General features: G+C 54.8%; 5 protein-coding genes across 7 annotated transcripts in view; 1 reads left to right on the top strand and 4 right to left on the bottom strand.

Moving 5' to 3' along the window:
• Window positions 1–216, bottom strand: part of Spem3 (SPEM family member 3) — a 5,283-nt gene extending 5,067 nt beyond the window's left edge. The window contains 1 exon segment of the mRNA XM_026780061.1: window positions 41–216. Coding sequence (XP_026635862.1) covers window positions 41–178 — 138 coding nt within the window. The 5' untranslated portion in view covers window positions 179–216.
• A 1,362-nt stretch (window positions 217–1,578) lies between these two features.
• On the bottom strand, window positions 1,579–3,278 carry Spem2 (SPEM family member 2). Its single transcript, XM_005349755.1, has 4 exons — window positions 3,141–3,278; window positions 2,972–3,029; window positions 2,675–2,870; window positions 1,579–2,635 (listed from the first exon to the last, which is right to left on the bottom strand). Exons 1-4 carry the CDS (start codon window positions 3,276–3,278, stop codon window positions 1,579–1,581), a joined length of 1,449 nt encoding a protein of 482 aa, XP_005349812.1.
• A 2,683-nt stretch (window positions 3,279–5,961) lies between these two features.
• Window positions 5,962–7,242, bottom strand: Spem1 (spermatid maturation 1). The gene is made up of 3 exons (XM_005349754.3): window positions 7,028–7,242; window positions 6,880–6,937; window positions 5,962–6,711 (listed from the first exon to the last, which is right to left on the bottom strand). Exons 1-3 carry the CDS (start codon window positions 7,163–7,165, stop codon window positions 5,978–5,980), a joined length of 930 nt encoding a protein of 309 aa, XP_005349811.1. The 5' UTR covers window positions 7,166–7,242; the 3' UTR covers window positions 5,962–5,977.
• A 757-nt stretch (window positions 7,243–7,999) lies between these two features.
• Nlgn2 (neuroligin 2) lies at window positions 8,000–22,253 on the bottom strand. Of its 3 annotated transcripts, none has more exons than XM_005349752.2 (8): window positions 22,044–22,253; window positions 19,005–19,701; window positions 15,448–15,498; window positions 13,293–13,442; window positions 12,958–13,143; window positions 12,666–12,858; window positions 11,745–12,341; window positions 8,000–10,844 (listed from the first exon to the last, which is right to left on the bottom strand). In XM_005349752.2, exons 2-8 carry the CDS (start codon window positions 19,459–19,461, stop codon window positions 9,968–9,970), a joined length of 2,511 nt encoding a protein of 836 aa, XP_005349809.1. In that variant the 5' UTR covers window positions 19,462–19,701; window positions 22,044–22,253; the 3' UTR covers window positions 8,000–9,967. The 3 variants fall into 3 exon arrangements, with proteins under 3 accessions (XP_005349809.1, XP_026635983.1, XP_005349810.1); XM_026780182.1 differs by lacking the exon at window positions 22,044–22,253 and adding an exon at window positions 19,913–20,001; XM_005349753.2 differs by lacking the exons at window positions 15,448–15,498; window positions 22,044–22,253 and having other exon boundaries at window positions 19,005–19,541.
• A 1,221-nt stretch (window positions 22,254–23,474) lies between these two features.
• On the top strand, window positions 23,475–24,808 carry Tmem256 (transmembrane protein 256). Its single transcript, XM_005349748.3, has 4 exons — window positions 23,475–23,636; window positions 23,902–23,933; window positions 24,405–24,485; window positions 24,582–24,808. The coding sequence occupies exons 1-4, from the start codon at window positions 23,552–23,554 to the stop codon at window positions 24,723–24,725; spliced, it is 342 nt and encodes a 113-aa protein (XP_005349805.1). The 5' UTR covers window positions 23,475–23,551; the 3' UTR covers window positions 24,726–24,808.
• Window positions 24,809–24,824: the final 16 nt, after the last annotated feature.

Genomic DNA, 24,824 nt, shown 5'->3' with positions numbered 1-24,824 from the left:
ACCCTGCCCCCTCCACCTGATGCCCAGACCCTTCCCTGACCAGAGTCACCACATTGATTCCCACGTTGAGCAAGATGAAGCTGCCCAGAATCAGCAGAATTGAATCTCCTAAATCTTGGCATCTCCTGAGGTTGGTGCCAGAGCATGGTTGGGCTCCGTGGTAGACTTGTTCACCCATGACCTGGGGTTCTAGGACTACCTGGGCCCCATGGCCCCCACATACTAGGAAGCAGACTTCCCTAGTGAGGGAGGGAGAAGGCCTGCATCATAATGGAGCAGGTGGTTGGGATCACAATGGGACGGTGGAAGAGAAGGGTCCAGGATGAAGCTCCCTAGTAACCAGGTCCTAGCAACCTAAACCTATAGGTCAGCACCCCTCCGTTTTATCAACTATCCCCCCTACAGCGAGCTGAGGTCATCCCTCCTGCAGTAGAAGCCCAGAGTCTCAGCCCTTGGTCTCTCAAGACTGGGAAGCCCTGGCTGAGTCTAGAGCCTTGGTCATCTTCCTGTGCTTGGTCACTCAAGACTGGGAAGCTGGGCTGAGTCTAGAGCCTTGGTTGTCTTCCTGTGCTTGGCCTCACGCTTTATTTTTTATTTTTTTAATTTGGTGTACATCGGTATTTTGCCTGCACATATGTCTGTGTGAGGGTGTCAGGTCCCCTGGAACAGGAGTTAGACAGTTATGAGCTGCCATGTGGTTGCTGAGAATTGAACCCAGGACCTCTGGAAGAGCAGCCAGAACTCTTAAACCACTGAACCATCTCTCCAGCCCAGCTATTATCTGCCAGATGTCTGACCTCAGTCTCTTTTTCTCCCTTCCCTCCCCCCAATTTTATTTTATGTATATGAGTGTTTTGACTGTATATATGTGTGTCACATTTTGCCGGGTATACATGGAGGTCAGAAGAGGACATCGGGACCCCCTGGAACTGGAATTACAAATGGTTGTGAGTCACACGTGGGTGCTGGACACTGAATCCAGGTCCTCTGCAAAAGTGGCAAGTACTCAACCAAAGAGCCACCTTTACCAAGCCCTGGTCCCAGTTTCTTGCATTCTACTATCCTTTTATTATTGTTGTTATTGTTTTTTTTTCTGTTTTTGTTTTTTGTTTTTTGAGACAGGGTTTCTCTGTAGCTTTGGAGGCTGTCCTGGACCTAGCTCTTGTAGACCAGGCTGACCTCGAACTCACAGAGATCCACCTGCCTCTGCCTCTGCCTCCCGAGTGCTGGGATTAAAGGCGTGTGCCACCACCGCCCAGCTCGAGTCCCCGCTTCTTGAGCAGAACTGAGTCTGTCTCTTTTGGGAAGCAGAAGAACTAAAACCCAGTGGGAGCCCTGAAGACCTGGGCTTCGCAGTTTACAGCTTCAGACTTTGCAGACAGGAACAAGAGGGGCCCACTGGCAGGATTATGGCCCCGTGAGCTACGGGAGACTGCCAAGGGGAGACTGGCTTCTCTTAGCAGGAATCCCTGGCTGAGGAGAGAAGGGCTGTTTCCAAACCACAGATGACAAGGGTTTCCCGACTCCTCTTTATTCCTTTCTCCATGCCCCGCTCTGCTGCCCGCATTCACCTGCTGGTCAGTTAAGTTTCCCTGTCCGACTTCTGTGCAGAGAGGGCCTTGAAGCTGAGGTGGAAGGTGGTGGCAGGGAGCTGGCCCGCCCTCTGCTCTCCTGCACCTGCCTCTTCAGCTCCAGGCTGTCATACACCTGGTAGCTGGCATTGCCACCTGGATTCCGACTGAGCGGAACAAAGGTGGTTGGAGGTGGGGCTGGATCGGAAGCCTGCACTTCAGGCAAGGGCTGGGGGGAGTGAGGCATCATCAAGCCCGACCCGGCAGCTGGAGCCCTTTGGTATGAAGCCTCGCCCAATACTGTGAGGGAGGTGGAAGTGGTCAGCGGATGAGCTGCCCGCCTACGGACCTCATGAGATTCCCTGGAGCTGTAACCCATGTGTCCTAAGGACTGCGGTGGGCTGTAGGTGGGTTGGCTGTGAGTATAGCTAGGGAAGTTCTGCCGGTGGGCCTGTGGGGAGTTGTGCTCCCGGTACCCCTGGGCCTCTGGCCTGGGGTTCCTGCATGCAGAGGCCGGTGGTGCCTCAGAGCCTTCTACCCCACGCCGTCGCTGATCCCACGCATCAGGCGGTATGTGGCCCCTTGAAGGGAAAGGGCTGTAGCCCACAGTGACCCAGGAAGGACTAGGAAGCAGCCGGCGGGCAGGTGGTGGCGAGGAGGCCCACTGCTCAGCTTCCACGTTACCCCAAATCCGGGACTGTGAGTAACGGGGACCGAAAGCCTGTAGCCTCAGTTCTGACTTGGCTTCTACCCGCTTGGGCAAGCGGCGCAGCTCCGGTGACAGGTAGAGAGAGGGTAGCGGGAGGCTGGCCAGGATTCCTCCCTGGCGGCCCCACAGTCCCACTTTGGAAGCCCGACCTATTGGCTTATAAAAACCTCGCCAGCCCCTGTGCGGGTGTTTGGGATGCGGACAGGACTGGTCATCCTCCGGAAGGGAATCCCGGTCTTCCAGGTCAAAAAAGGGCAGTGGCCTCGGCTGTGACGGCTTGTAGCTTTGAGGTTGTTTACGGAAGGGTGGGCAGCCACGGGCGAGCTGCCTATTGTTTGGAAACCTCTGCTGGTGGCTGTGGCGGCCCAGTGGGTAGCGGTTGTGGCTGCCCTGCTGGTGAAGGCGATTGCGGCAGCGCCTGCGGCGGCGCCTGCTGCTATAGCGCTGACGGAGATAGTGGTAGGAGGAAGAGGAGCAGTGTGTGGGTTGTGCCATCTTCACCTGTACAGGGTCCAGGACACAATGGATGTGGACGTCCTGGACGTTGGCTGGGGGCCCTGTGGGGGCACATTCTGTAGCCTGGACTTCATCTGCTACAGACAAGAGCCAAAAAGTTCAGGGTTAAGAACAGTTGGTCCTGATTTTTTAGGATCTCTCTGTGTGCGTGTGGCACTGTGTCTAGCACACTTACTTCTCTCACACATCCAACAGATCATCTTGTCTAAGGCATTCTGGATCCCATGCCACACCTGGGGTTGGTGGGGAGATGGGAATGAAGACCGGCTTTTTAATACCGTCTCCATTCCTAACAATCCCCCCCATGTCTTCATCCCTATGGGTGAGCCCCAGTAATCACTGACCACAGTTGTCACGTTGATGCTGATGTTGACAAGAATGATGAGACCCAGCAGCAGGAATAGGATGTCCTCAGCATCCTGGGAGCTTTCTTGGTATTGATTGCAGCACCCCAACGTGCCCTGCCACAGCTGGTTTTCCATGGTGGGGGGGTCCGAAGGCCACCTGGGCCACCCCCCCCCCCAGCCCAACCCACACTGTATTCATGCCAGTACTGAGAGATGCTTACTATCTGGGAGAGGGAGCCAGGTCATAATGAGGCAGGTTAGAGTCATAATGGAGAGACAGAAGCTCTTTTATTCATTGGTCTGACTCCATACACGACAATGCTTATCCTTGCCCTCCGTCTGATAGAACAGGACCCTGCTGCACTTGAGGTCAGTCTGCTCCGCCTCCACTCTTCACCCCACATCTGGCTTCTGATCAGAAAGTATGGTAGCTACAGTCCTGAGACAGTCTTCACAGGGCCAAGATATCCACGTCTCTTCTGAGACATGGCAGCATACGTAGCCTGTTGATATGTCTCAGTTCATGCCTGGGTTGAGAGGGCTGTCAGTCCTGGTTGCTGGAGTGGCTGAGACAAGGTCTAGTTCCAGGTCATCCTGGAGCTAGTGATGCTATCTCAATCACACGCGCGCGCACACACACACACACACACACACACACACACGTTAGTTAAGTACTTCCGTGTACTTCCAGACATGTTTACTCAGCTCTAGAAAAACATTAAACAGTTCACAAAGTTAACAAAGCATAAGATAGATGTAACTGTTGATATGAGGAGCAGTCTTTCATGTAAACTAGATTAACAGTCATTTATCTATGAAAGTAGCACCCTGACTGCAAGTGCGGGGGGGGGGGGTGTTTGTTTTAATGATAAAATCTAGCAAGAGATAGAGAGATGGGTCAGCAGTTCAGCGGGCATACTACTCTTGCAGAGGACCCAAGTTCCGTTCCCACTACCCAGGTTGGGTGGCTCACAAGTACTTAGAACTTTGGTTCCAGAGGATTGAACGCCCTCTTCTGTACTACACTGGCAACTGCACTCAAGTGCCACACACCTGCCCTCATATAGACATCTAATTAAAAAAAAAAAAGTCTAAAAAAAAAAAAAAAGAGGGTCAGGTTTGGCGTGGCACATGCCATTAATCCTAGCACTCCAGAGGCAGAGACAGGGCAGATTCTTTAAGTTCTAGACCAACCATGACCTTCCAGTGACTTCCAGGCCAGCCAAGGACCCTGTCTCAAAAAGATAAAATAGGGTCTTATGTAATCCTCCCTGGCCTGGAACTTAAGATCTAATGGGCCTTGAACTTGTAAGAAGCATCCTGCCTTTGCCTCCAGAGTGCTGGGATTACAGGCACGAGCACCATCTACACCCTGCCTACAAATCATTTTCTGTGTTGTTTTGAGATAGGGTCCAGGGTCGTGGGTAAGCAAGGGTGACCTTGGCAATCTACGTAGTTAAGGACATTCTTGAACTCCTTGATATTCCTGCTTCCATCTGCCGAGAATGTTTTATACAGCAAACTATTCAGCAGAAATGGAGGAAAGGTGTTTTCTATGGTCTCCGAATACACAGCGCTTGCTTACTGTGTCCCCACAGAATAAAATTAACTGGAAATAATCAATACCATTTTGCTTGGAGTTTTTTTGTTTTGCTGATATGGCATCTTGCTATTGTAGCCCCATCTAGCCTACAGCCGGGTATGTAAACCTGTCTAGTTTTTTTTTTAAATTTATTTATTTATTAAAGATTTCTGCCTCCTCCCCGCCACCGCCTCCCATTTCCCTCCCCCTCCTTGGACTTCCCACAGGTCAGGGAACCCAGATTGCTCTTCGAGCTGATGAGGGAGGTAAACCTGTCTAGTTTTGAACTTGCAGTTATCCTCCTGCCTCAGCCTCCTGAAAACCAGGATTACAGCCTTGTGCTACCACTGAACTTCAGTAGCTCCAGTTGGATGCAAACAGAAAAGCAGGGTGACTCACAGAAAATATGCTCCCATTCCAGGATGTCCATCCCCTCCAGCCTGGGCTCGCGTGGTTTCTTGCTCCCAAGATTGTGTCCACATGCATAGGAGAATCTCAGCCATCTGGGAGCAGGGCAGGGTTCATTTTCTCTTTGGTCCAGTGGATGGAATATTCAGAAGTGGTCACATGGTAAAATGTAGGCTAATTCATTGGCAATGGGAATTTATCCACCAGCAGGAATGGGGAAAGTGGGATAGAAAACCCTAAGTATCTGTGGCCACAAGCAGGTTTCTTGGTGACTTGAGCCTCCATCTTTACTTGTGACATGGAGAGGCATAAAACCACAGAAGGCTAAGAGATGAAATGGTGTCTCTTGAGAGTATCCCTGTCATTTTACCCTCTGCTTCTAAATCTATTCTCAAGGGTTGCAGGATCTTCAGGTTCTGCCAGGGAGGTTGTAAGAGCCTAGAAACCCTCCCTTGCCCAAGAAAACTAGAGCATTGGAGGGACCCCTGCTTCTGCTGGATCTGTAGCCTAAACTTGGGCTCCCTCGACCTCAGCTATGGCCATGGGATCTGAGGCCTTTCCTCTAGTGCAGAACTGCCTTTGGATCTGGCTGGATTTGGTGGCTTCTCTGGGCACTAAAGAAAACAGGGCAGAGGCCAGTTGGGAGCCTTGGCGTCAAGAAGGCCCTTGAGAAGGGCTCAGGTCAGGGCCTATGAAGGCAAGAAGTTGACAAGGGTTCCCAGGGCTCTTTAGGCTATTTCAAGGGAGGTCATTCTCTTAGCAACCAGGGATTCTGAGCGCTGTGAAGACCCGCTCCTCAGACCACCATAAACCACCTCTTCTCTCCTTTTTATTTTCCCCCCAGTCATCTTCCCTTCAGGGGACGATACACCCAATCCTGGCTTGTCCCCTCAGCTGTGCTGGACCCAGAAACCAAGGGGTAACAATGAGACAAAGCCTCCACCTCCCGGGTCAGTTCTCGGAGCCGGCGCCTCACATCTCGGGCATCATACACTATTCGGCCGGGAGAATGGCGCTGGGGTATCTCAGGGATGTTCGCTGGACCCAGGAAGGGTGGTGAGGGAGGCTGACACTGTCCTTGTTCACCCTCGGCACCTGTCCCCAGCCCCACCCCATTGTTTTTATGGCTCAGCGCCTCTGGGTTGGGAGGTGGGGGGTTCACAGTATACACAGAGGCCTCTAGGCCCTGCTCTGATTGCATCTCTCTTTTGAGAGGCCTTCCCTCTACTGGTGCCTGGAAGCGGATGGTCTGGGGAGACTGCTCTAGACCATCTTGAGTCCAAGGATCCCAGATCTCCTGCACGGGTTGGAAACCTTCCCAGTCCTTAGGACCATCCCAGTGGTGGGAGCAGATTTCCTGGTGCTGATGCGGAGGCTTCTCATAGTCAGCGTCAGGGACCCAAGGTGCTGGGCGGCGGGCGCGGCGAGATGGAGAGGCCCTACGGCGGTGACGACGAGTTGGTGGCGGGGTCACGGTCATTTTCACAGGGTCCATAGTACATCGAAGATGGACTTCAGAGCAGGGCTGCTTCCTTGAGGGCTGGGTCTGCCTCCCAGGTGAGGATAATTTAGTAGTTTCTGTGAATTGGGGAAAGGTGAGGCTGTTGGAGAGGCTGGCTTCTACAGGGAGGGAGGGTGGGGCTTTGAGAGAGAAGCTGCCCTTCAGTCATAAGAAGCCGCTTAGGGTCAGGTGGGAGAGAAGCCTGGTTTCTGCTGCTCAGAGGCCCCAAACCCAGCTGTCCTTACCTTTCTCACAAATGATATGGAACATTTGGTGTAGGATGATGCGAAGACGGCCCCAGAGCTAGGTATAGGAGGACATGATGACCACGAGTAGATTCTCATAACCAGGCCTGCCTCCCATCCACCCCCATTCACACCCTCCACCCCTGACCAGGGTCACCAGGTTGATGCCGATGTTGATACAGATGATGAGACCCAGCAGCAGGAGGATGGAATTTCCCATGTCCTGGCAGTTGTTGGTGTTTTGATATGAGGCCCACTCAGGCCGCGGCCTCTCAGCCATGGCCATGGTGGTCCCTAGGGCCACCAGGGCCCTTAGGACCCCAATCTACTAACCCTAGTGCCCACTGGCCTGCCAGCCTGACCCTGAGAGTGTCCGGGTCACAATGATGCTGAGGCTTTCCCTCACAATGTGCCAAGATGCTACTCAAGGCGCTAGGCCCAGGCTGGCTCTCCAACCTTAGCCCAGGCCTTGGCAGGGCAAACAGTTCCTTGCATCTCTTCTATCCAGCCTTGCTGGCTCTCCAGTCCATTAGCATCTGCTCTCCTCACCTCCTGTTCCTGCTAAGGTGACACCAAGCTCTTAGACCCCACCGACAGCTTCTGATCCTGGCCTCCACAGAGCCAGGAGTGATCTGAAATCCAGATCCTCCTGTCTCTTCCTCTCAAGTACTGGGATCACAGTGCGCACCATGTCTAGCATCTTTTTTTTTTTTTATTGCTTTTTGAGGCAGAGTTTCTCTGTAGTTTGGGAGCCTGTCCTGGAACTTTGCTCTGTAGACCAGGCTGGCCTTGAACTCAGAGATCCGCCTGCCTATGCCCCCAAATCCTGGGATTAAAGGCGTGCGCCACCACCGCCACTGCATGTAGTTAAGGCTGGTCAGTTTGTGGTCCTCTACAGCAGCCTCCTGGATGCTACGATGCAGGTGTCTAGCTATTTGCCCATCCTGCTCCTTACCTTAGCCATCCAATCCCGTTATTATGGCAACCTCTCTTGCTATTTCCCCTCAGATCTTGAGTTTCCTGAAAAAGGTTGGGTACTTCTTCCCAGCACCTAACATGACAGACACAACCAGGGCTGGGTACCCTCTCCAGCACCTTCTAACGTCACAGCAGACACACCAACAGTTAAACTTTTATATTTACAATATTCTCTTCATCTTTTGCCAGGTTTAAAAATGTGTACAGAGCCGCAAAGGGTTGGGGTGGGGACATGGGATTGTTTGGAAAGGGGCTGGGCATTGGAGTCCGTGGCTGTATCATGGGGTCCCCCAGCCCCCTCCCCACACCCCAGCTCTGGGGTGTCCGCTTACAGGGCTCAGGGCCCAGGTTGATAGCATTTGGAAGGCATGGCTGTTCCAAGAATTGCTAGACCAGGCAGGGAAAGGGCCAGAAAAGAACTACGTTTCCATGGGCGGAAGTGGGAAAAAGGACCGGGGACTCAAGACCAAGGATTCTGGGTGTCAGTGGAAGACAGCACCCTACCCCTATACGAGTTTGGCACTAACATCCCACAGAAAGCCACACAATACAAGAGGATTCAGTCACTCCTCACCCGTGTCCCTTAAACCTTTCCTGTCGTTCTCTTCCCTGGAGGTCCAAATCTAAAGACCTCTGGGCAGCTGCCTCCCACATCTCCTTTTGAAATACTCCTGCTGGTTTCTGCCCAAGCCCTGTCCCCCACGGCCCCCTCCATCTGCTCCTCGGTACAGCTGACCTCATTCTCCCCAACCTGTCCATGTAACCCTTTTCCCTGTCCCCCCCCCCCCCCCCCGCCTTCTACTGCTCCTTTCCTTCAGCTCAGCCAATCAGGAAGGGGAGGCAGGTCAAAGAAGGTGAAGAGAGAAGGCTGGTCTGACCCTGAGATGGGGAGAGCATAGAAGAAGGAGCCAGCGATGGAGGAGAAAGGCAGTTAAGGAGAAATGACATAGGGATGAGACATGGGGGGGGGGGGCTTAGCTGCCACCTGTCCCTGGCATTTCCCTTCCCTGGACTAGGACTTAGGGGATCCTTGGCACATTTTGAGTCTCCTAACCCCCCTACCCAGTTTGGCACGGATGAGCAATGATCTCAAGGACTGAGGGAAAGCTGTCCTCAGGCCCCATGAGGTCAAACATGCATGGCTTCTTGTGTGACATGTGCCATGCCCCCACCTCAGCATCTCCCACCAGGTTTGTACTCCTCCTGCCCCCGTGGCTTCTGTCACCTTGAAGTCTTTCCCCACCTGCTATGCCAGGAGGAACTGTGTGCTAGGCCTGAGGTGTGGGGGGATGCAGGGAAGAGCTGGGGAGGGCAGGACCCTCTGCCTGGGAAACACACATCCACATGCAAGAACATGTTTCCATTCAGTGAAATGTGTCCTGGACCACGGAAGGCAAGCTTCCAGACAGTGCTGGGATGCGCAGATCTCCCTTCCCTCTAGCAGGAAATCTGTGTTGTCTATGGAAAGCGAGGGCCTCCAAGGAGAACGTGCTTCGCCTGACTTGTGCCGTGGGGGAGAAACATGCTTTTCAGGGGTGGATGGGGAGTGGGGTCCAGGGGGCCTGTGATTTCCTTGCTGCTCCCCAGGTACCACCCTGTATTGTCTGGTGGCCAAGGGTCACTGTATGTGAACACATCACTTCCAGGGTCTCCAGGGAGTGGGACGGGGAAAAGGCAAAGGCATGAGGGAACAGGATTCTGGGGTACAAATCCCCGCAGAAATTCTTCGAGGGGGCCAACATGTGTCCAGGGTGGCAAAAACAAAAACAAAAACCCTCACCCTGCACATGGGAAAACACCCCCTCATGAGGAGAGCACACCTCCACGTGGGAAAAAAAAGACTTCCACATTTCCACACACCGAAGACTGGTGTCCCATCGGAGGGCAAAAATAGCCCCAGGTGTTCAAAGGCCCAGGTCCAGAGAAGAGAATGGGCTTCTTTGCATGGGAAAAACTTGCATCGCCGTGAGGAATCCCATGTCCACCTTAGCGCTGCTCCATGATGTTTGACAAATCCACAGGGGAAGAGCCCGGTGCCAAGTCCTCCTCCCTGCCTTCAAGTGGCCTGGGCTGGGGAGGGTTAGGGAGGTAGCCCTCCCCAAGCCGCCCCCTATACCCGAGTGGTGGAGTGGGGATGGGGTAGCGTGTTGTTGTGGCTGGTAGCAGTAGGAGGAGGTGGTGGGAAGGGCCCAAAGGGATGGAGGGAAGGAGGTGGGGGTGGGGGTGGGGGCCCCAGGCCACTGGGCAGCAGGGTCAGGGCCCCAGGGGCCAAGAGAGGCACATCGTCCGGTGCCCGGCGCAAAGCCAGGGTATAGTCGGGTGGACAGGCAGGGCGCAGGGCCTCAGCAGGGTCCGCCCCAACACCACCACCCCGCTTCAGCTGCAGTGACACCAGCTCCTCCTCTGGGGGTAGCTCTCGGCCAGCAGAGGGAAGCAGGGGACCCCCACCAGGCACACCTGAGCCTGAGCCTCCCGGTGGGCTAAGCCGCCTGCACCGAAGCTCCTGTCGCCGGTCCCGCTTGTAGTAGAGGGCGGCAAAGGCAAGGATGTTGAGGAAAAGGAGGGAAGCTCCCACGGCCACAGTGACGCTCAACTCCGTGGAATAGTCCCTCGAGTCACCAGGGAAGCGGTCATAGGCCCGTGGGCCCGGGTCAATATCAGACTCAGGTGGCAGAGTGGCAGGTGGGGGAGGACGGCGTGTGCCGGAAGTGCCAGGGCCAGGTGTGCGAGGCGGCCAGCGTGTGGCATAGGGAGGCAGGCGAGTGGTGGTGGTGAAAAGCTCCGTGTGAAGGTTGTGCAGGTGAGGCACGAGCTCCAGCCAGAAGGCCACCTTGTTGGCGCGGTAGTTGTCGCGCACGCGTGGTTTCAAGCCGATGTGCAGGTACTGCTTTTCCTTGCTGTTGAACTTGCTCCACACCACCTCTTCAAAGCGGTTGGGCTTGGTGTGGATGAACTTGGTGTCCTGTGGCACAGGCTGGTTGGGGTCACTGTGGGCACAGGAGGGCAAGGAAAGGAGTGAGGGTGGGGCTCCTGAGGAGGGTGGAGCAGCAGGAGTGGGGAGAAGTCAGAGATTCAGAGAGCTAGAAAAGGCTGGATGTGATGGTACAGGCCTGCAATCCCAGCACTTGAGGGAAAGATTCAAGGCTTGGCCTGGGTTAAAGAGTGAGGATTTGTTTGTTTGTGTTTGTTTTTCGAGATAGTTTCACTGTAGCTTTGGAGCTTGTCCTGGAACTAGCTCTTGTAGACCAGGCTGGCCTCGAACTCACAAAGATCTCCCTGCCTCTGCCTCCCAAGTGCTGGGATTAAAGGCATGCGCCACCACCACCCGGCTGTAATGGTGGGATCTTACCAGAGACAGATTGATGGGGAGAGGATAGAGGAGACACAGACAGACAGACAGACAGACAGACAGACAGAGCGGGGAGAGGAAAGAAAAGACACACACACTCACACACAGGGCGGGGTGGGGGAGAAACAGGCAGACAAACCAAAACTTACGAAGACAGACCACAGAGACAGAGAGGAAGTTAGAAGAGTGATCCAGTGACACAAGCTGAGACCAAGGGACAGAAATGGAGACAAAGGCACGTGAGAGACAGCCAGGGACAGGAAGACAGTGCTGGTGAGAGCAGCCAAGACACAAAAGCCAAGGAGGGCAAAGAGACAGAGACACAGTGACAGACAGACCAAGGCGGTCGGACAGCGGTCACAACAGAGCCACCTAGAAAGTTCACCCTCAGAAAAGACAGGAATCTTTCCAACACCAGTGACTCCGACTCTAGGGCCCAAACACAAGTGTTGGGGGAGCCAGGGAAGGCAAGGGGACCTCAGCCTACGGGGTGCCCCGCCCAGCTCCGCCCAGCCCCGCTAGGCCCTCGGGCCCTCACCCGGTCTTGGCGAAGTTGGTCCAGTAGGTCATGACCACTGCGCTGAGCATGACATCATTCTTGGAGAAGTTGCAGGGGAAGAGATCAGTGGCGCCCACCATGGGCACACCAAAGACGTAGGGGAGCTCATCCCCGTGCGCGGCATCAGCCCACTCTGGCCGGCCTTCAGCCTGGCAGTGGTGGTAAAAGGTGTAAAAGTAGACAGGGGATTGGTAGTCGGCATGCAGCTTGGCAGTGGCCACAGCTGGGGCTACCCACTGATGGTCAGTAAAGAGTGCCAGCAGGGTCTTCCGCCGCATCTCGCCATTGTCCCGGTCAGCCCAGTCCGTATACATGAACTTAATGGTCTCTCGAAGCACGTCCTTGCCCTCTGGGTACCCGTACAAGTTGTCCACAAAGTTGGAGACGGTGAAGTCAAAAGCGCTGGCAGACACGCCATCCTCACTCTCTGCAGAGTCCTCCACGAACTTGAGGCCCTCTCCCTGGTTGACACCGATGAGCATGTCATAGTTGAGGAATTCTCCCTGTTGCATGAGGATCTCGGGATCATCAGGGACTACGTCGCCGTCCACCACAGGCCCAAAGGCAATGTGGTAGCTGGGGAGAAGGGGGCAAGGTCTCACCATCCAGTTGCTGGCCTCTCCGGACCCATGGCCTCCTAAGCCACCCCTTTGCCTAGAAGACCCTTCTCCATGACTGGAAGACTCCTAGAGTTCTTCAGGGCATTTTGGCCTGAACACCCACTGAAAGCCTTCAGTGAAACCCTGTGTTTGATCTATGGAATGAGGTGACCTTCACTTAAGGTACAGCCACTAGGAGGGCCTGAAACCCCTTCTCCTTTCCCAGTAACCTCTCAACACACCTCCTTAGAATCAGCTAGGAATGTAAAGAACTGGACCCAGCCATCTCCCATCCCCATACCGGGCAGGCTGTACATCCTGGTCCACTAGCTCTCGGGAAGATTTCCGGCGTAGACATTCCACAGCCTCGGTGCTGTCCTCCCGGTCACAGCCCACTTTGGCTGCCAGCAGCCGCGTGTACTTGAGCGGCTGATAGTTGACAGACCAGCTGGAAATGGCGGTGCCACTCTGAGCAATGGCCTTCTGGAACAGTCCTGGTGGGACAGGCAGACCTCAGGCTAGGCTGTCACAGCCAAAAGGAGAGACTCGGTAGGGACGGGGGAAGGGAAGGCAGGCGAGGAGGTTGCTGGTACCTTCTGAATGGTGGGAGAGGATCAGCAGGTTGACACAGGAGGCCCCCGCACCAGACCCAAAGATGGTGATGCGCTCAGGGTCGCCTCCAAAGTGGGCAATGTTTTCACTGAGCCAGCGCAGGGCCTGGATCTGGTCCAGGAGCCCATAGTTGCCTTTTGCAGCCTGGTCACCAGTGCTGAGAAAACCTAGGGGTAGAAGAAGGGGGCTCCCTGGAGGCGTTACAGCGTCCTTGGCCCCCTGTAGGGAGCTTGATTTGCTCTAAGTCTATAAGGCTGTATGTGGGAGGATCAGGCCCACCAGGACTGCCCCCCAAGAATTGGCTGCCCACCCTCACCGAGCACCCCAAGACGGTAGTTGAGCGTGGCTACGATGACATTGCCATAGGCAGCCAGGACTGAGCCGTCGAACATGTTCCCAGTACCCTCCATGTAGGAGCCGCCATGTAGAAACAGCATCACTGGTTTCTTCCCAGAATCCCGGATATCTGCGTGGGAAGGGGATGGCAGGTGGGCCAGAAGATCGGGGACAAGGACACAGTCAGACCAGAAGTAGCACTTCGAGCTCCCAGGCCTTCTGAGGACCAGCCTGGAGCTCAGGGGACTTCTCACTACCATCCCTGGCGGGGGGGCAAGACCGGATTCCCCTCCCTTCCTTCCTCCCTCCCTCCCTCCCCAGCTAACCCTAGAGGAAGGTCCCTCTTCATCATTGGCCAGCATGACTCCAAATACTTCAAATGTTGGGCACACTTTCCAAGAAGCCCAACAGAGGCTAAGGGTAGGAAGGGGCTTCTCCTGAAGCCAGGGACCCTCCACACACACAGCAAAACTCCTTCCTGCTCCTGGGAAGAGCGAACTAAGGCTGGGACTAGGTTGGCGGTGCTCAGAGGGTCCTGGCATCTCCTCAGACTCAGGCTTGGGCCTCAGCTCTACATGGCACCCTAGTCTGTGGGTGAGGGGTGCCAGGCCCTAGGGTCCCTGGGGGCTTGGTCTCCTCCCCGCCCTAATTCCTTTCTAGGTCACCTCCCCAGTTACCATGGCAACCCCCAGCCTAATTACTGTGGCAGGAGGAGGCAGTGTGGGAAAGAGCCTGCTTAATGAAGTCAGAGTAAAGCTGACTGTTGGACTCCCCGCCCTCCGAACTGGCCTTTCCTGCCCGGAAGCCCTCTTGCCATCCTCTAAAGGAATCTTCTACACAGCTGCCACGTGCAGGAGGCCAGGAGGCTCTGGACTGGACTAAGAAATGAAAATTCCTAGAGAGGGTGTGGGAGTCTGGGAGGGCCTGTCAGGGCCCTCAAGACTACAACCTGCTTCCCCGCTGCTACCCTGATTTCAGTCCCCAGGCTGGGGTCAACTCCAGCTCTCTTCGAACTCGGCATGCTTGGTGGGTTCCAGCTCAGCAGCAGAGCTCTTGCTTAACTCCGGCCCATGGGAGCCAGGTTTGGACCCCTCCAGCTGGTAGCCAGTACCTGTGCCAACACCCTCGCCCTGCCAGAAGGTCAACCTGCAAGTCATAGGACATGCCCTTTCCAACTCTGCAGGCTGGCTTTCTGCTTCTGCGGGAGACTGTCTCTGGACTTCTTGAGCCAGAGTTCTCTGTGTTCACCCACAAGATCCTGCTATTACTTTCAGCCCTAACTCTCAGGTGACAATGTCCCTCCTTCCAGGGTCCTGTCCTAAATGTCTTCATTCTCTTCCCCCCTCCCCGCGAACCCTCTCCCAGTGTGGGGGGGAGGGAGTTAGATGGGAAGGAGCAGGAAGAGGGGCGGGGCAACAAGAATTCAAAACCACCAACAAAAACCAGGAGCAAGAAAGAAGAAAGAAAAAAACAAAAAAAGCAAGAAGCTCTTGGGGCAGATTCAACAAGAAAAGAAAAAACAAAAAGCTCCATTTGGGAAAAAAAGAAAACAAGAAAAAAATTCTTTGCATTATTTCAAAATTTTGTGGTGAAACTTCAAGATATTGGGCCCTGTTTTTAAAAATTTCCAAATTCTTTGATTCACTTCAGATGCTTACACTTTTAAAGTCTGACAGGCTTTTGGTTAGAAATCGTAGCAGGCTTCTGATGTTTTGATTAAAGTTATTAATTTGTCAATTTTTTCAAATATTATTTTGCTTCAAATTAAAGCTTTTTTTTTTTTTTTTTCAAATGGTGCAGTCCACATGTTGCAAAGCAGTCCAGATTTCTTTCAAACTCTCAACATTTTGTCTAATTTTTTTCCTGGCAATCCAATTGCTTTTCATTTTCCACCTCACTTTCACCAGGGCTAGCTTGTCTCCAAGGTTAACTAGTGGGTCTAACATTGTTCACATTTTGTTTGAAGTTTTCATAATTCTTTTTTCCAATTATTAAAATTTTTTCTTTTCTTTTTCATTTTTAGTCGGGAGAGCGACTGGGGGGCCTCGGGGGCTACGGGGACATTTAGTTAGGGGCAGGGCCATCAACGTCCTCTTCAAAGCAACCACATGCATCAGCGGGATTTTTAAATCTACCTGTGTCTGGCGGATTGAGCGTCGCCTCGTCACGTTTTTTTGTGAGCGGACCTAAGACCGGGAACACAAAACAGAGAAAAAAGGACAATTTTGTGGGGAAAGATGGGGTCAGGGGAGGTGGTAGATGGGGAGGGGGGGGGAGAGAGAGCAGAAAAGGGGAGGGTGGGGAGAGGCAGAAAAAATAAGCCAAAAAAAGCAAAATTTGTTTGCAAGAAAAAGAAATCAAGAAAAGAGAAAAACGTTTCTATAACCCAATTTCCCCTCCCCAGAAAAAGTCATGCCCCAAAGAAAAGGTGGGTCTGGGGGTGGGAGAGCCTGAGTGGGCTGAGGCTGTCTTGAGACACAGGGCTGAACTGGAAGGGATTTGGCTTTTTGGTGTGTTTGCTACTTGCTGGAAATGAAATCGTGTTAGGGATGGGGTGGAGGGGGCCTAGGGACACCAAGGCTGGCTTGGCACCAAGGCCATCTTTCACGCAGGCTCCTTGCAGGGCCAGCCACGTACTACAGGCTGCCCACTTTGGACTGTAAGAAGAGGCTGCGCTCAAAGGACCCTGCTTCTCTGCGCTGTTCTGGAGGTCAGAAGGTGGGATGGGCTAGGGGCCAACCATTCTGTGGTTCCTTGCCTCCAGAAGCCCTCTGCTGCCAGCTGAAGGGCTATGGTAGGTCAGCTAGGGCTGCCCACCTGCCCACCTGCCCAGCCTCACCCGCCAGCATCTCTCTTCCATCCATACTCACGGGCCTGGCTTCTCGTCCCGTCCCAGTTCCCCCATGTGGGCAAAGCAGGGAAAGGGGTCATCAGGTCTTGCCCTCCACTCCAGCTTACCCCTCCACACTCCCACCAACCTCACCCCTGGCCCCGGCCTCTTCTCCTCCCCACCAAATTGTGATTTTCCCATAGGATCACCAGCCCCACCCTAGGTCCACTGCTAAAGAGCCCTCCTCCCGCTTTGGGTATTCCTTCTGCCAACAGCATATAGGAAACAGTGGCTAGTCTGACACATAAAGTAGGTGTTGTCCTGGGAGACAGAGTAGTCCTAATAGCCCAGAGCCTCACATCAGACTGCTTCTGGATTGGGGGATTGGTGGGGGGAGTACTGGATCTCTGACGGATCTCAGGAAGTTCCCCGGGCTCAAGGAGGGACGGGCCAACAAGGTTCAAGCTAGCACTAACTGACAAGATAATGCACTTGGAAACAGGGCCTCTGTTGTGAGAAGATATGGATAGGGATGAAGTCAGCAGGTATTCATGACCATGAGACTGTGGGGTGTGTGTGTGTGTGTGTGTGTGCGTGCGTTCGAACCACTTCCTCCTAGAGCAGGTGTGAAGATTCAGTGAGATCACCTGAATGTGCCAGGCCCCAATCAGGTCTGCAATATGTAACGGTTAAAAATACAGAAGGTGTGGGAATGAGCGGTATGGAGGCAGGGAAGAGACAGTTTGTATGGCGATGGAGTGGCTAGTCTAGCGGTGAGGAGCGTTAGGGGTTTCATACAGGAGGGACAAGAAAGCTCCCAGGAGGGAGACATGCGTGGATCACCTATGTGAAAGTGGGCGTTATTGGCCATGGTGGCTCATGCCTGGAAACTCAGCACTCAGGAGGGTAAAGCAAGATTACCAAAAGTTCAAGGCCAGCCTGGACTTCATAGTGAGTTCTAGGCCAGGCTAGGTTACAGAGTGAGACCCTTTCTCAAAAAGAACCACTTGCATGCACACACGCATGGCAGTGGAGAGTCACAAAAGAACCACTTGCACACGTGTGCACACACACGTGGCAATGGAGCATCAATGAATAGAAAAGGTGAGAGGGTGTCTATGGGAGACTTAGGGTGAAGGACTCAGAAGTGGAAGATGCTGGGATAGGTGGTCTATGGAAGGGCAGACAAATCTTGTGGACAGATTGTTAGAAGTCATGGTTTTACAGGGGAGGAGCAGTTAGCTAGTATGCAGGGCTGGGACGAACGGCAGTAGTTGGTCCATATGAGAGATACTAGTGTGGACATGGGCAGGTTAAAGTCTACGTGTGATTCTGTGATTGGCACAGGGGAATCTTGGTGCAAGCTGGAAGCACTTAGTACTGAACCTTTCAGAAGAGTGAACTCCAGGGAGGAGATGGAGTAAACCAAGTGTTGAGGATGCTGATGACGTGGTGTGGGGCACCTGTCCACACCTGTCAACAACAGTCTGTGTGCAGGGTTATGTGGTATAGAGTGCACACGTGGCCATTACCAGAGCGCACAATTTGCATCCATGGACACTGGAGTCTATGAAAGTAACGGGAACACCACTTTAGGGAAGCAGTGGGCATGTGCACTCTGTGAAGGGGTTGAGAGGTATAAAATTGGAACACAGGGCTGGAGAGATGGCTCAGTGTTTAAGAGCACTGGTTGCTCTTCCAGAAGACCCCAGTTCAAATCCCAGCACCCACATGGCAGCTCACAACTGTTTTCAAGGACCTCATGCAGACATGAATGCAGCCAGAATGCCAATGTACATAAAATTAAATAAAATCTTTAAAAAAAGAGACTGGAATACACGGTCAGCTGGGCAAATGGTCATTTTTAGCAGTCGAGACTCAGTGACTGCATAACTTTAGTACACAGTGCGGAGCTATGGGGCTCTTTAGGGGCTCCTGGTTGCCAGGCCTGGGTGTAAAGTTACTGGAAACAGTAGACGGAGGAAGCACGCACAGTCTGCTCTGTGGAGGTGTTAGAATGTTTTGGAGTGGTGAGATTGTATGTCAGAAGGGTAATGCGGGGGCTGTTTGTGATGCTGCCCCCCCCCCTTGTAGCTGTAGCTGGGATCTGTTGCAGACAGTAGAAGAGGTTCTGATTAATCTCGGTGAGTGGAGAGCTACAGGGGAGCAAGCTCTGTCATGCAGTGAACAGGAACTCATTCACAAGAATAGCATCCCAACCCCAAGGAAAACATCCTGATGGGTTACTGTGCTGTGAGCAGAAGCTTCCCTGACCCTTCAGGGTTGTGTAGGGATTTCTGGATAGAGGACAGAAATCTCCCATAAGGAGTCACCGAGTACCACTGACAAGGGCACTCAACTCAGGTGAAAGACTGTGAGGTGCATATGCTAGAAGTCATAGCAGGTGGGCCTGAGGATGGGGACTCTAAGTGGTATGTCTGGAACTAGACTGTGGATATAGCTAAGTGGGAGGAAGGCAGGAGATAGCGGCAAAGCTGGAGTGGCTGAGCCAGCCATGGAGACATGCGTCACTTGAACACCAGCCAGCAACATCGAGAGTAAGTATCTGTGTGCCCCTTTGGGGAGAGGATGGGTGAGCCTGTCCTAATGCCAGCTAGCCTTCCTTCTAGGGCACCAAGAGTTTGTGCTGTGGAAGAGGCTACTTATAGGGTGCTCCTAGGGCTGCCTGATAAGCAGACACCCTTACCTGGGAGGATGTGCAGTGGCTTGTAGGGACACACTGCCCCTTGCTGCCCATCAAGGCACAGCTTAGGGGCAGGAGTCGGTCCTGTGCTTGAGGGTCTGCGTGTGCGTTTGTGGGCTGTGTCCACAGGGTGCCCGGCCTTGTGCCCGTGCCCTTACCGTCCTCAGTGGGCACGTAGAGGTTGAGGTACAGGCAGTCCTCGCTCTGGTTCTGCACGTAGGTGGCGGCCGCCTCCAAGTTGTCGGTGAACCACACAGGCAGCATGATGGCCGGCAGGGCCCCGTGCAGGTTCTGCGGGCAGGCGGGCGGCAGGGTGGTGGCGTTGCGCACGCCGGGCCACGAGGCCGGTGCCTCAGGCGGCTGGAAGCGGCGGGCGCCCAAGGGCGGCGTGGCGTAGGGCACGCCCAAGAACTGCACGACCGGACCCAGGATCTCGTTGTTGAGCTCGCGCCGCACACCGCGCACTCGCCCGTAGGCTGTGTTCACCACCGGGAAGCGCTCCTCCCCGAGGCTGCCGAGGCCCAAGCCTGGGCCGCCTGGGGCGCCGCCGCCGGGACCCCCTCCTCCCCGTTGAGCCCCAGCCAGCCCCACCAGACACAACGCCAGGAGCCACATGCTGATTGGGGGACCCCCCTCCCTCCCCTGATCCCCCCTCTCGGAGAGAGAGAGAAGGGGGGGAGAGGGAGGGAGGCCCCCCTCGCCCCAGGAGGGAGGAGGGGGCGGGGAAAGGAAGGAGGAGGGGGACGGGTAGGGACCTGGGTTAGAAGGGACAGAAGAGGAGTCTATTTCTCTCCATGGAGGGGGTAAGGGGTGGGGAAGGGGAAGAAGGTAGAACAAGGTGCAGGCAGGCCCGACCTGCCCGGTGACGGGAGAGGACAGGGGACCCGCATAGGGTATGCAAGATACAGACAGACAAACAGACAGAAAAATACAGAGAGGTGGAGAAGGGAAGGGAAATTGGATGGGGAGGACAGAAAGGATGGGGAAACAAGAGACAAGTGGTTAGTGGCCTGCATTTCAGATCAAGCTGCCCCTTTCTTTCACCCACAGACCCCCTGACACGTACCCCCTTCCCCCAACTGTCCTCTTCCCCTCCGCAGAGAACCAAGTTTGGGGTGGAGTCAGATATGGTAAATAAATGTTCAGGGCAGGGTCCGAGGAGGGAGCTTCAGCTTCCCAGATTCAGAGAGCCCCTTTCCTGCCTCTATCCCTCCCAGGCAGGCTCCCCCTAGGGACTCAGGCGTCCCAGTCCCCACTTCCCTGGGAGACAATGAGACAGACAAGGAAGAGAAAATAAAAATACCAAGTCATTAATTAGCAGGAAGTGGCGGGTTTGTTTATACGTGTTAATTACTCCTGAGCTGTAATTTCATGGCGCTGAACCCCCACCCCAGGCCAGATGCTGGGCCTTCTTGAACTACAAACCCCAGTGCTTTCTGTCCCCATCATTCCCTAAAGACCTGTGCACTTGGAAAGCCCTTTCTCCCCAGGCCCTTCCATGTCTTCCCTTAAAAGTTGGGGTGCCCAAAGCCAGGGGTTAAAGTGAGGAGGGGATGTTGAAGGGGCAAATCCAGGGACAGATGCATGATCCTGCAGCCGGTTGCTGGGAGACAGGATGCTGCCCCGCAATGTTACCTCGGCAACGGGCTGCAGCTTTAACCCTGGAGGGGGGTGGTCTAGAGGAAGAGGGGAAGGGGCTTGCTTGGTTGAAGGGTCCATTCAGGCCATGAGAGGGAGGGCAGAGGCATGAGCCACAATGCTAATCTAGCCAATCTTAGCAGAGAGGAAGTATATATTAGGGGAAGGGTAGTCTAGAACAGAGAATCCTAAAAGAGATGCCCTCCCATCCCACTTAGCCAATCAGAGCCTAACCCTACTGTCCAGGTCTCTGGCAGGTGAGGGGACAGGAGCTGTGCTGAGGTGGGCTTCTCAGATAAGCCTACTGGTTTCCCCTCCCATCATCTCTACAGCCTTAGACCCCATCTGGGGTTGCTCTGCTCTGCATCTTAACCTCGGGTTTCTTCTCATTCCGTCCATTCTATTAGCCCTCCCTCCCCTTCCCCTTGCCAGCCTGGATGCTCAAGGCTGCAGGGGCAGGACCACGGAAGAGGTAGAAGGGGCAGACACCCAGGTGATTTCAGCAAGCCCCCCCTTTTAGCACCCCCCCCCCAGTCTCCAGGGCTGTTTGCTGACGCCGGGTTTTTCAGAGCCAGGCGCCAGCCCGCGGGTGGCTCTCTGCAGGTGTCAATTTATTCTAGAGATGGGGACACAGGAGTCCTCACCACTCACACCCAGTCATGCCCTCCCCCTTTTCAGGCTTCTGTTCTCCCATCACCTGAAGGGGGTTTGGAGTGGACTCCCCCCACCCCATCTTCTCTTCCTATGCCAGGCTGGGCCTTGCTGTCCCTCCTCCCTCTTCCCAACATGGCCTGCCTCAGTCACCTCTTTCCCTTAAGGTACTTTGGGCCCCTTGCCTCCTCTCCTTCAACTAGCTTTTCTCTCTTCCCTCCCACTAGAGCCCTCCCACCATCTTCTCCTCTGCACAGGGTCCCTCAGAGCATCTTTTCTAGGCTTAACCGGCTTGCTCCAGCTCTTGCCTTCAGTCTCTCACCTCTCGGTCTTTTCTCATTTCTGTCTCCTTGGTGTTTCTCATCGCTCTCTCCCCCAAATACCTTCTCTGATTTTCTCCCTCAAGTGCGCTCTCTCTCTCTCTCTCTCTCTCTCTCTCTCTCTCTCTCTCTCTCTCTCCTTTCTCTATTTCTCTCTCCCCCATTTTCTCTCTCCATCTCTGTTTGCTACATCTTGCTCCCCCTCCTCCGGATCCCTCTGCTTTGCTCTTCCATTCCAGCCCAGGCCTGACTCCCCCAACCGAGGAGAGTTGAGGGACGGGGGCTCAGGCCGCAGCCCCCCCCCCTTCCTGCAGTGGGGAAAATGGCTTGGCCGGGAAGGGGAGAAGGAGGGGGAGGGGGAGATGGGAACACACGGGGTCTGTGGGCCCATTCAAAGGATCATTCATGGACTGGAGAGAGGCAGAGACAAAGAGACCAAGACGCAGAGACACGGCGAGAGCATCCCTAGGCGGAGACACGCAGACAGAGCAGGCTGGGGGAAACCAGGCTCAGGGAGGAATATGGGAGGAGGAAGACCCCAACGGACCACCGCGCAGCCCCCTCCACCCAGCCTGGCTTAGCTCCTACCTGGATCAGCCCTGGGGCCGTGGTGCCTCCATCCAGGGCTCCGAGTCGGGGGCTGACGGGCTTCAGAAGGGGGGCGGCGGCCTCTGAGCCCCCGCGGCCCCGCAGGCCCAGCCCCCGCCTGCAGCGCCTCACCCGGCGGGGGAGGGGGATCGCCCCAGCCCCGGGGGGCGGGGCCGGGATCCAGTCGATCCCCAGGAAAAGAAAAGCTAGGGTATAGGGTCAGAGAGAGCTCAAGAACAGGGAACCCCGCAGTGGGGAAGGTTGAGCCAGGAGGGAGCAACGGGACAGGGCTAGATTGAAGATCCACTGGCTCTCTGGGCCGGCTTCGAGGGACCAGGAGGCGGTACAGGCGGAAGATCCTAAGGGATCGAGCGCTGGAGGAGGAGTCCACAGCAATCCCCAGGGGCCCGGGGCCCCGGAGCGCAGAATCCGCGGTGCAGGGGCAGGGATCCAGCCGGAATCCTCGGGGAGGGGGAGGGATCTAGTCGATCCCGAGGGCGGGCGGGAGAGGGAGATCCGGGGAGTCAGAAGAGGGCGGGGGCCGAGTCCGGAGCCTCGAGGCAGAGGTCGGTGCGGCTCCTAGGAAGGAAGGCAAGGGCTGGGGGAGGCTTTGGGGAATGCTCAGTATCCAGGAGGCCCGGATTCCTGGCTCTGCGCGCCAGGGCCCGCCCGCCCCGCGTCCATCCCAGCCCGAGAGTGATGATCCGCCGGCGGAGCAGCCGCAGCAGCCCCGCGCGTCACCGCGCGGCCGCCTCCCCCGCCCCCTGCCGAGAGAGCGGCGCACACCCCTCGCTCGCACCCGCCTGCCCACCCGCCCTCTGGAGTGTGGGGGGATTGAAGACAGTGAAGCGGGTGGGAGTGGACAGACGGACGGATGGACGTAGCGGGCTGGGGCAGGGTGAAGACATTCTCCCCGGATCTCCCACCCTCGGGGCTTTCCGGGTCTAGCAAGGGGGGAGAAAATCTGAAATATAGAGGGAAGGGCATCACACAAGAAGGCGGGGCCTCCAGCCACAGAGGAGGGGCCATCCGTGAAGTGGGAGGTGTTTAATGGCAATAGGTGGTGCTTAGAAATCCGTGGAGCCGCCCCTTTTGAGGAGTGGGTCTGGTTTGAAGCTGAACGGGAGGAGCCTGAGGGAAAAGGGGCGGAACTTTGTGTGGGGACCGATATCTTTGCAAATTAGCTGTAGGTGTGGGGTTGGGGTGTCGAAGGGGCGATCAACTTGGAAAGTGGGCCAATCCGTGACGCAAATCCCTTAGTCCCGCCCACAACCTCGCCTCCCACTGCTCCGCTCCTCTGCTCCTAATTGGTTCTAGTTTCTCCGCCCGCCAGACGTCTTCTCCACTAAGCACAAGTTTTACAAAGGCGTCTATAGGAGGAACCGGGACACTAAATGAACACAGCCCTGATTGGGCACCTTTGGACCTTATTTGCATGGGCAAGCTGGATTGGCTGACTTCTTGGGTGGCCAGGGCCGTGTTGGTTCCGCGCGTGACCACCCACAGCTATGGCCGTGGTAGGGGCTGCTTTCCGCCGCCTAGGTGCCTTGTCCGGAGCTGGGGCCTTGGGTTTGGCCACCTACGGGGCACACGGTCAGGGCACGTGGGATGCAACTGGGCTGGGGGCGATCGTTGGGGTCTGGTGCGGGAAGGAACCTATAGGAAACGCTCTGTCTCTTATGGAGTAGCGATCCTTTGGAGTCCAGTTTTTCAGTGGGTCCAAAAGCTACTCGACACCTGTTTCCACCAATCGGAAGCTTTCGGGAATGCCCTTTTTCGCCAGTGTCTGCGTGGGTTCCCTGGGGATTGGGACGGTGGAGACTAAAACCCATCTGATAACTTTTGCTTCTCTCCACAGGCGCCCAATTTCCGGATGCCTACGGGAAGGAGGTGAAGTAACAGCACTGGGGATCCCGGACTACAGGCGCAATATCTGGGCGTCTTTAAAAGGGGGGGGGGGGGGAGCCGGGCGGTGGTGGCGCACGCCTTTAATCCCAGCACTCGGGAGGCAGAGGCAGGTGGATCTCTGTGAGTTCGAGACCAGCCTGCTCTACAGAGCTAGTTCCAGGACAGGCTCCAAAACCACAGAGAAACCCTGTCTCGAAAAACAAAAATAAATAAATAAATAAATAAATAAATAAATAAATAAATAAATAAAGTGGGGGGGGGTAGGGATGTTGAAAGTAGAGGGTGAGGAGATGAATGGGAGGGGCTGCAAGCCTGTGGCTTGGGGATCTGGGGGAGCAGTAAACTGGGATTTGAAGTGCAGAGAGTGGACTTTGGTCCTGTGTGGCACTTCAGGTTCCTGGGCTTCTGTATTGCTTAGGAAAAAAAAATCTCTTTTCTTTTTTTTCCTTGCAGCTCTTTGACAAGGCCAACAAGCACCACTTTTTGCACAGCCTAGCCCTGTTAGGGGTGCCCTATTGCAGAAAACCCCTCTGGGTAATAAGCCCTTTGCCTAATTCTGACCAAACCCCATTCATTCTCTCATACAGCTTTGTTCTTAAAACACTGTATTCTGTTTTCCATTTCTCTCAGGCAGGATTACTGCTAGCTTCTGGAACTACCTTATTCTGTACCAGCTTTTACTACCAGGCTCTGAGTGGAGACACTAGCATCCAGACCGCGGGTCCTGTTGGAGGGAGCCTGCTGATCTTGGGCTGGCTTGCCTTGGCTTTGTGAGGTCTCCTGTTTAGTTGTCCTGTCCCGGACTTTCTGTGTAACTGGGGGGGGGGGGGGGTAAAAAAGAAAAGAAATTAAAAGAAAATGGCAATAAAAAAA

Source organism: Microtus ochrogaster, chromosome 7 (genome assembly GCF_000317375.1).
Source record: "Microtus ochrogaster isolate Prairie Vole_2 chromosome 7, MicOch1.0, whole genome shotgun sequence".
In the NCBI taxonomy this organism is placed as follows: Eukaryota; Metazoa; Chordata; class Mammalia; order Rodentia; family Cricetidae; genus Microtus; species Microtus ochrogaster.
Note: the sequence above shows the minus strand (reverse complement) of the source record. Positions and strands in the feature narration are given on the sequence as shown.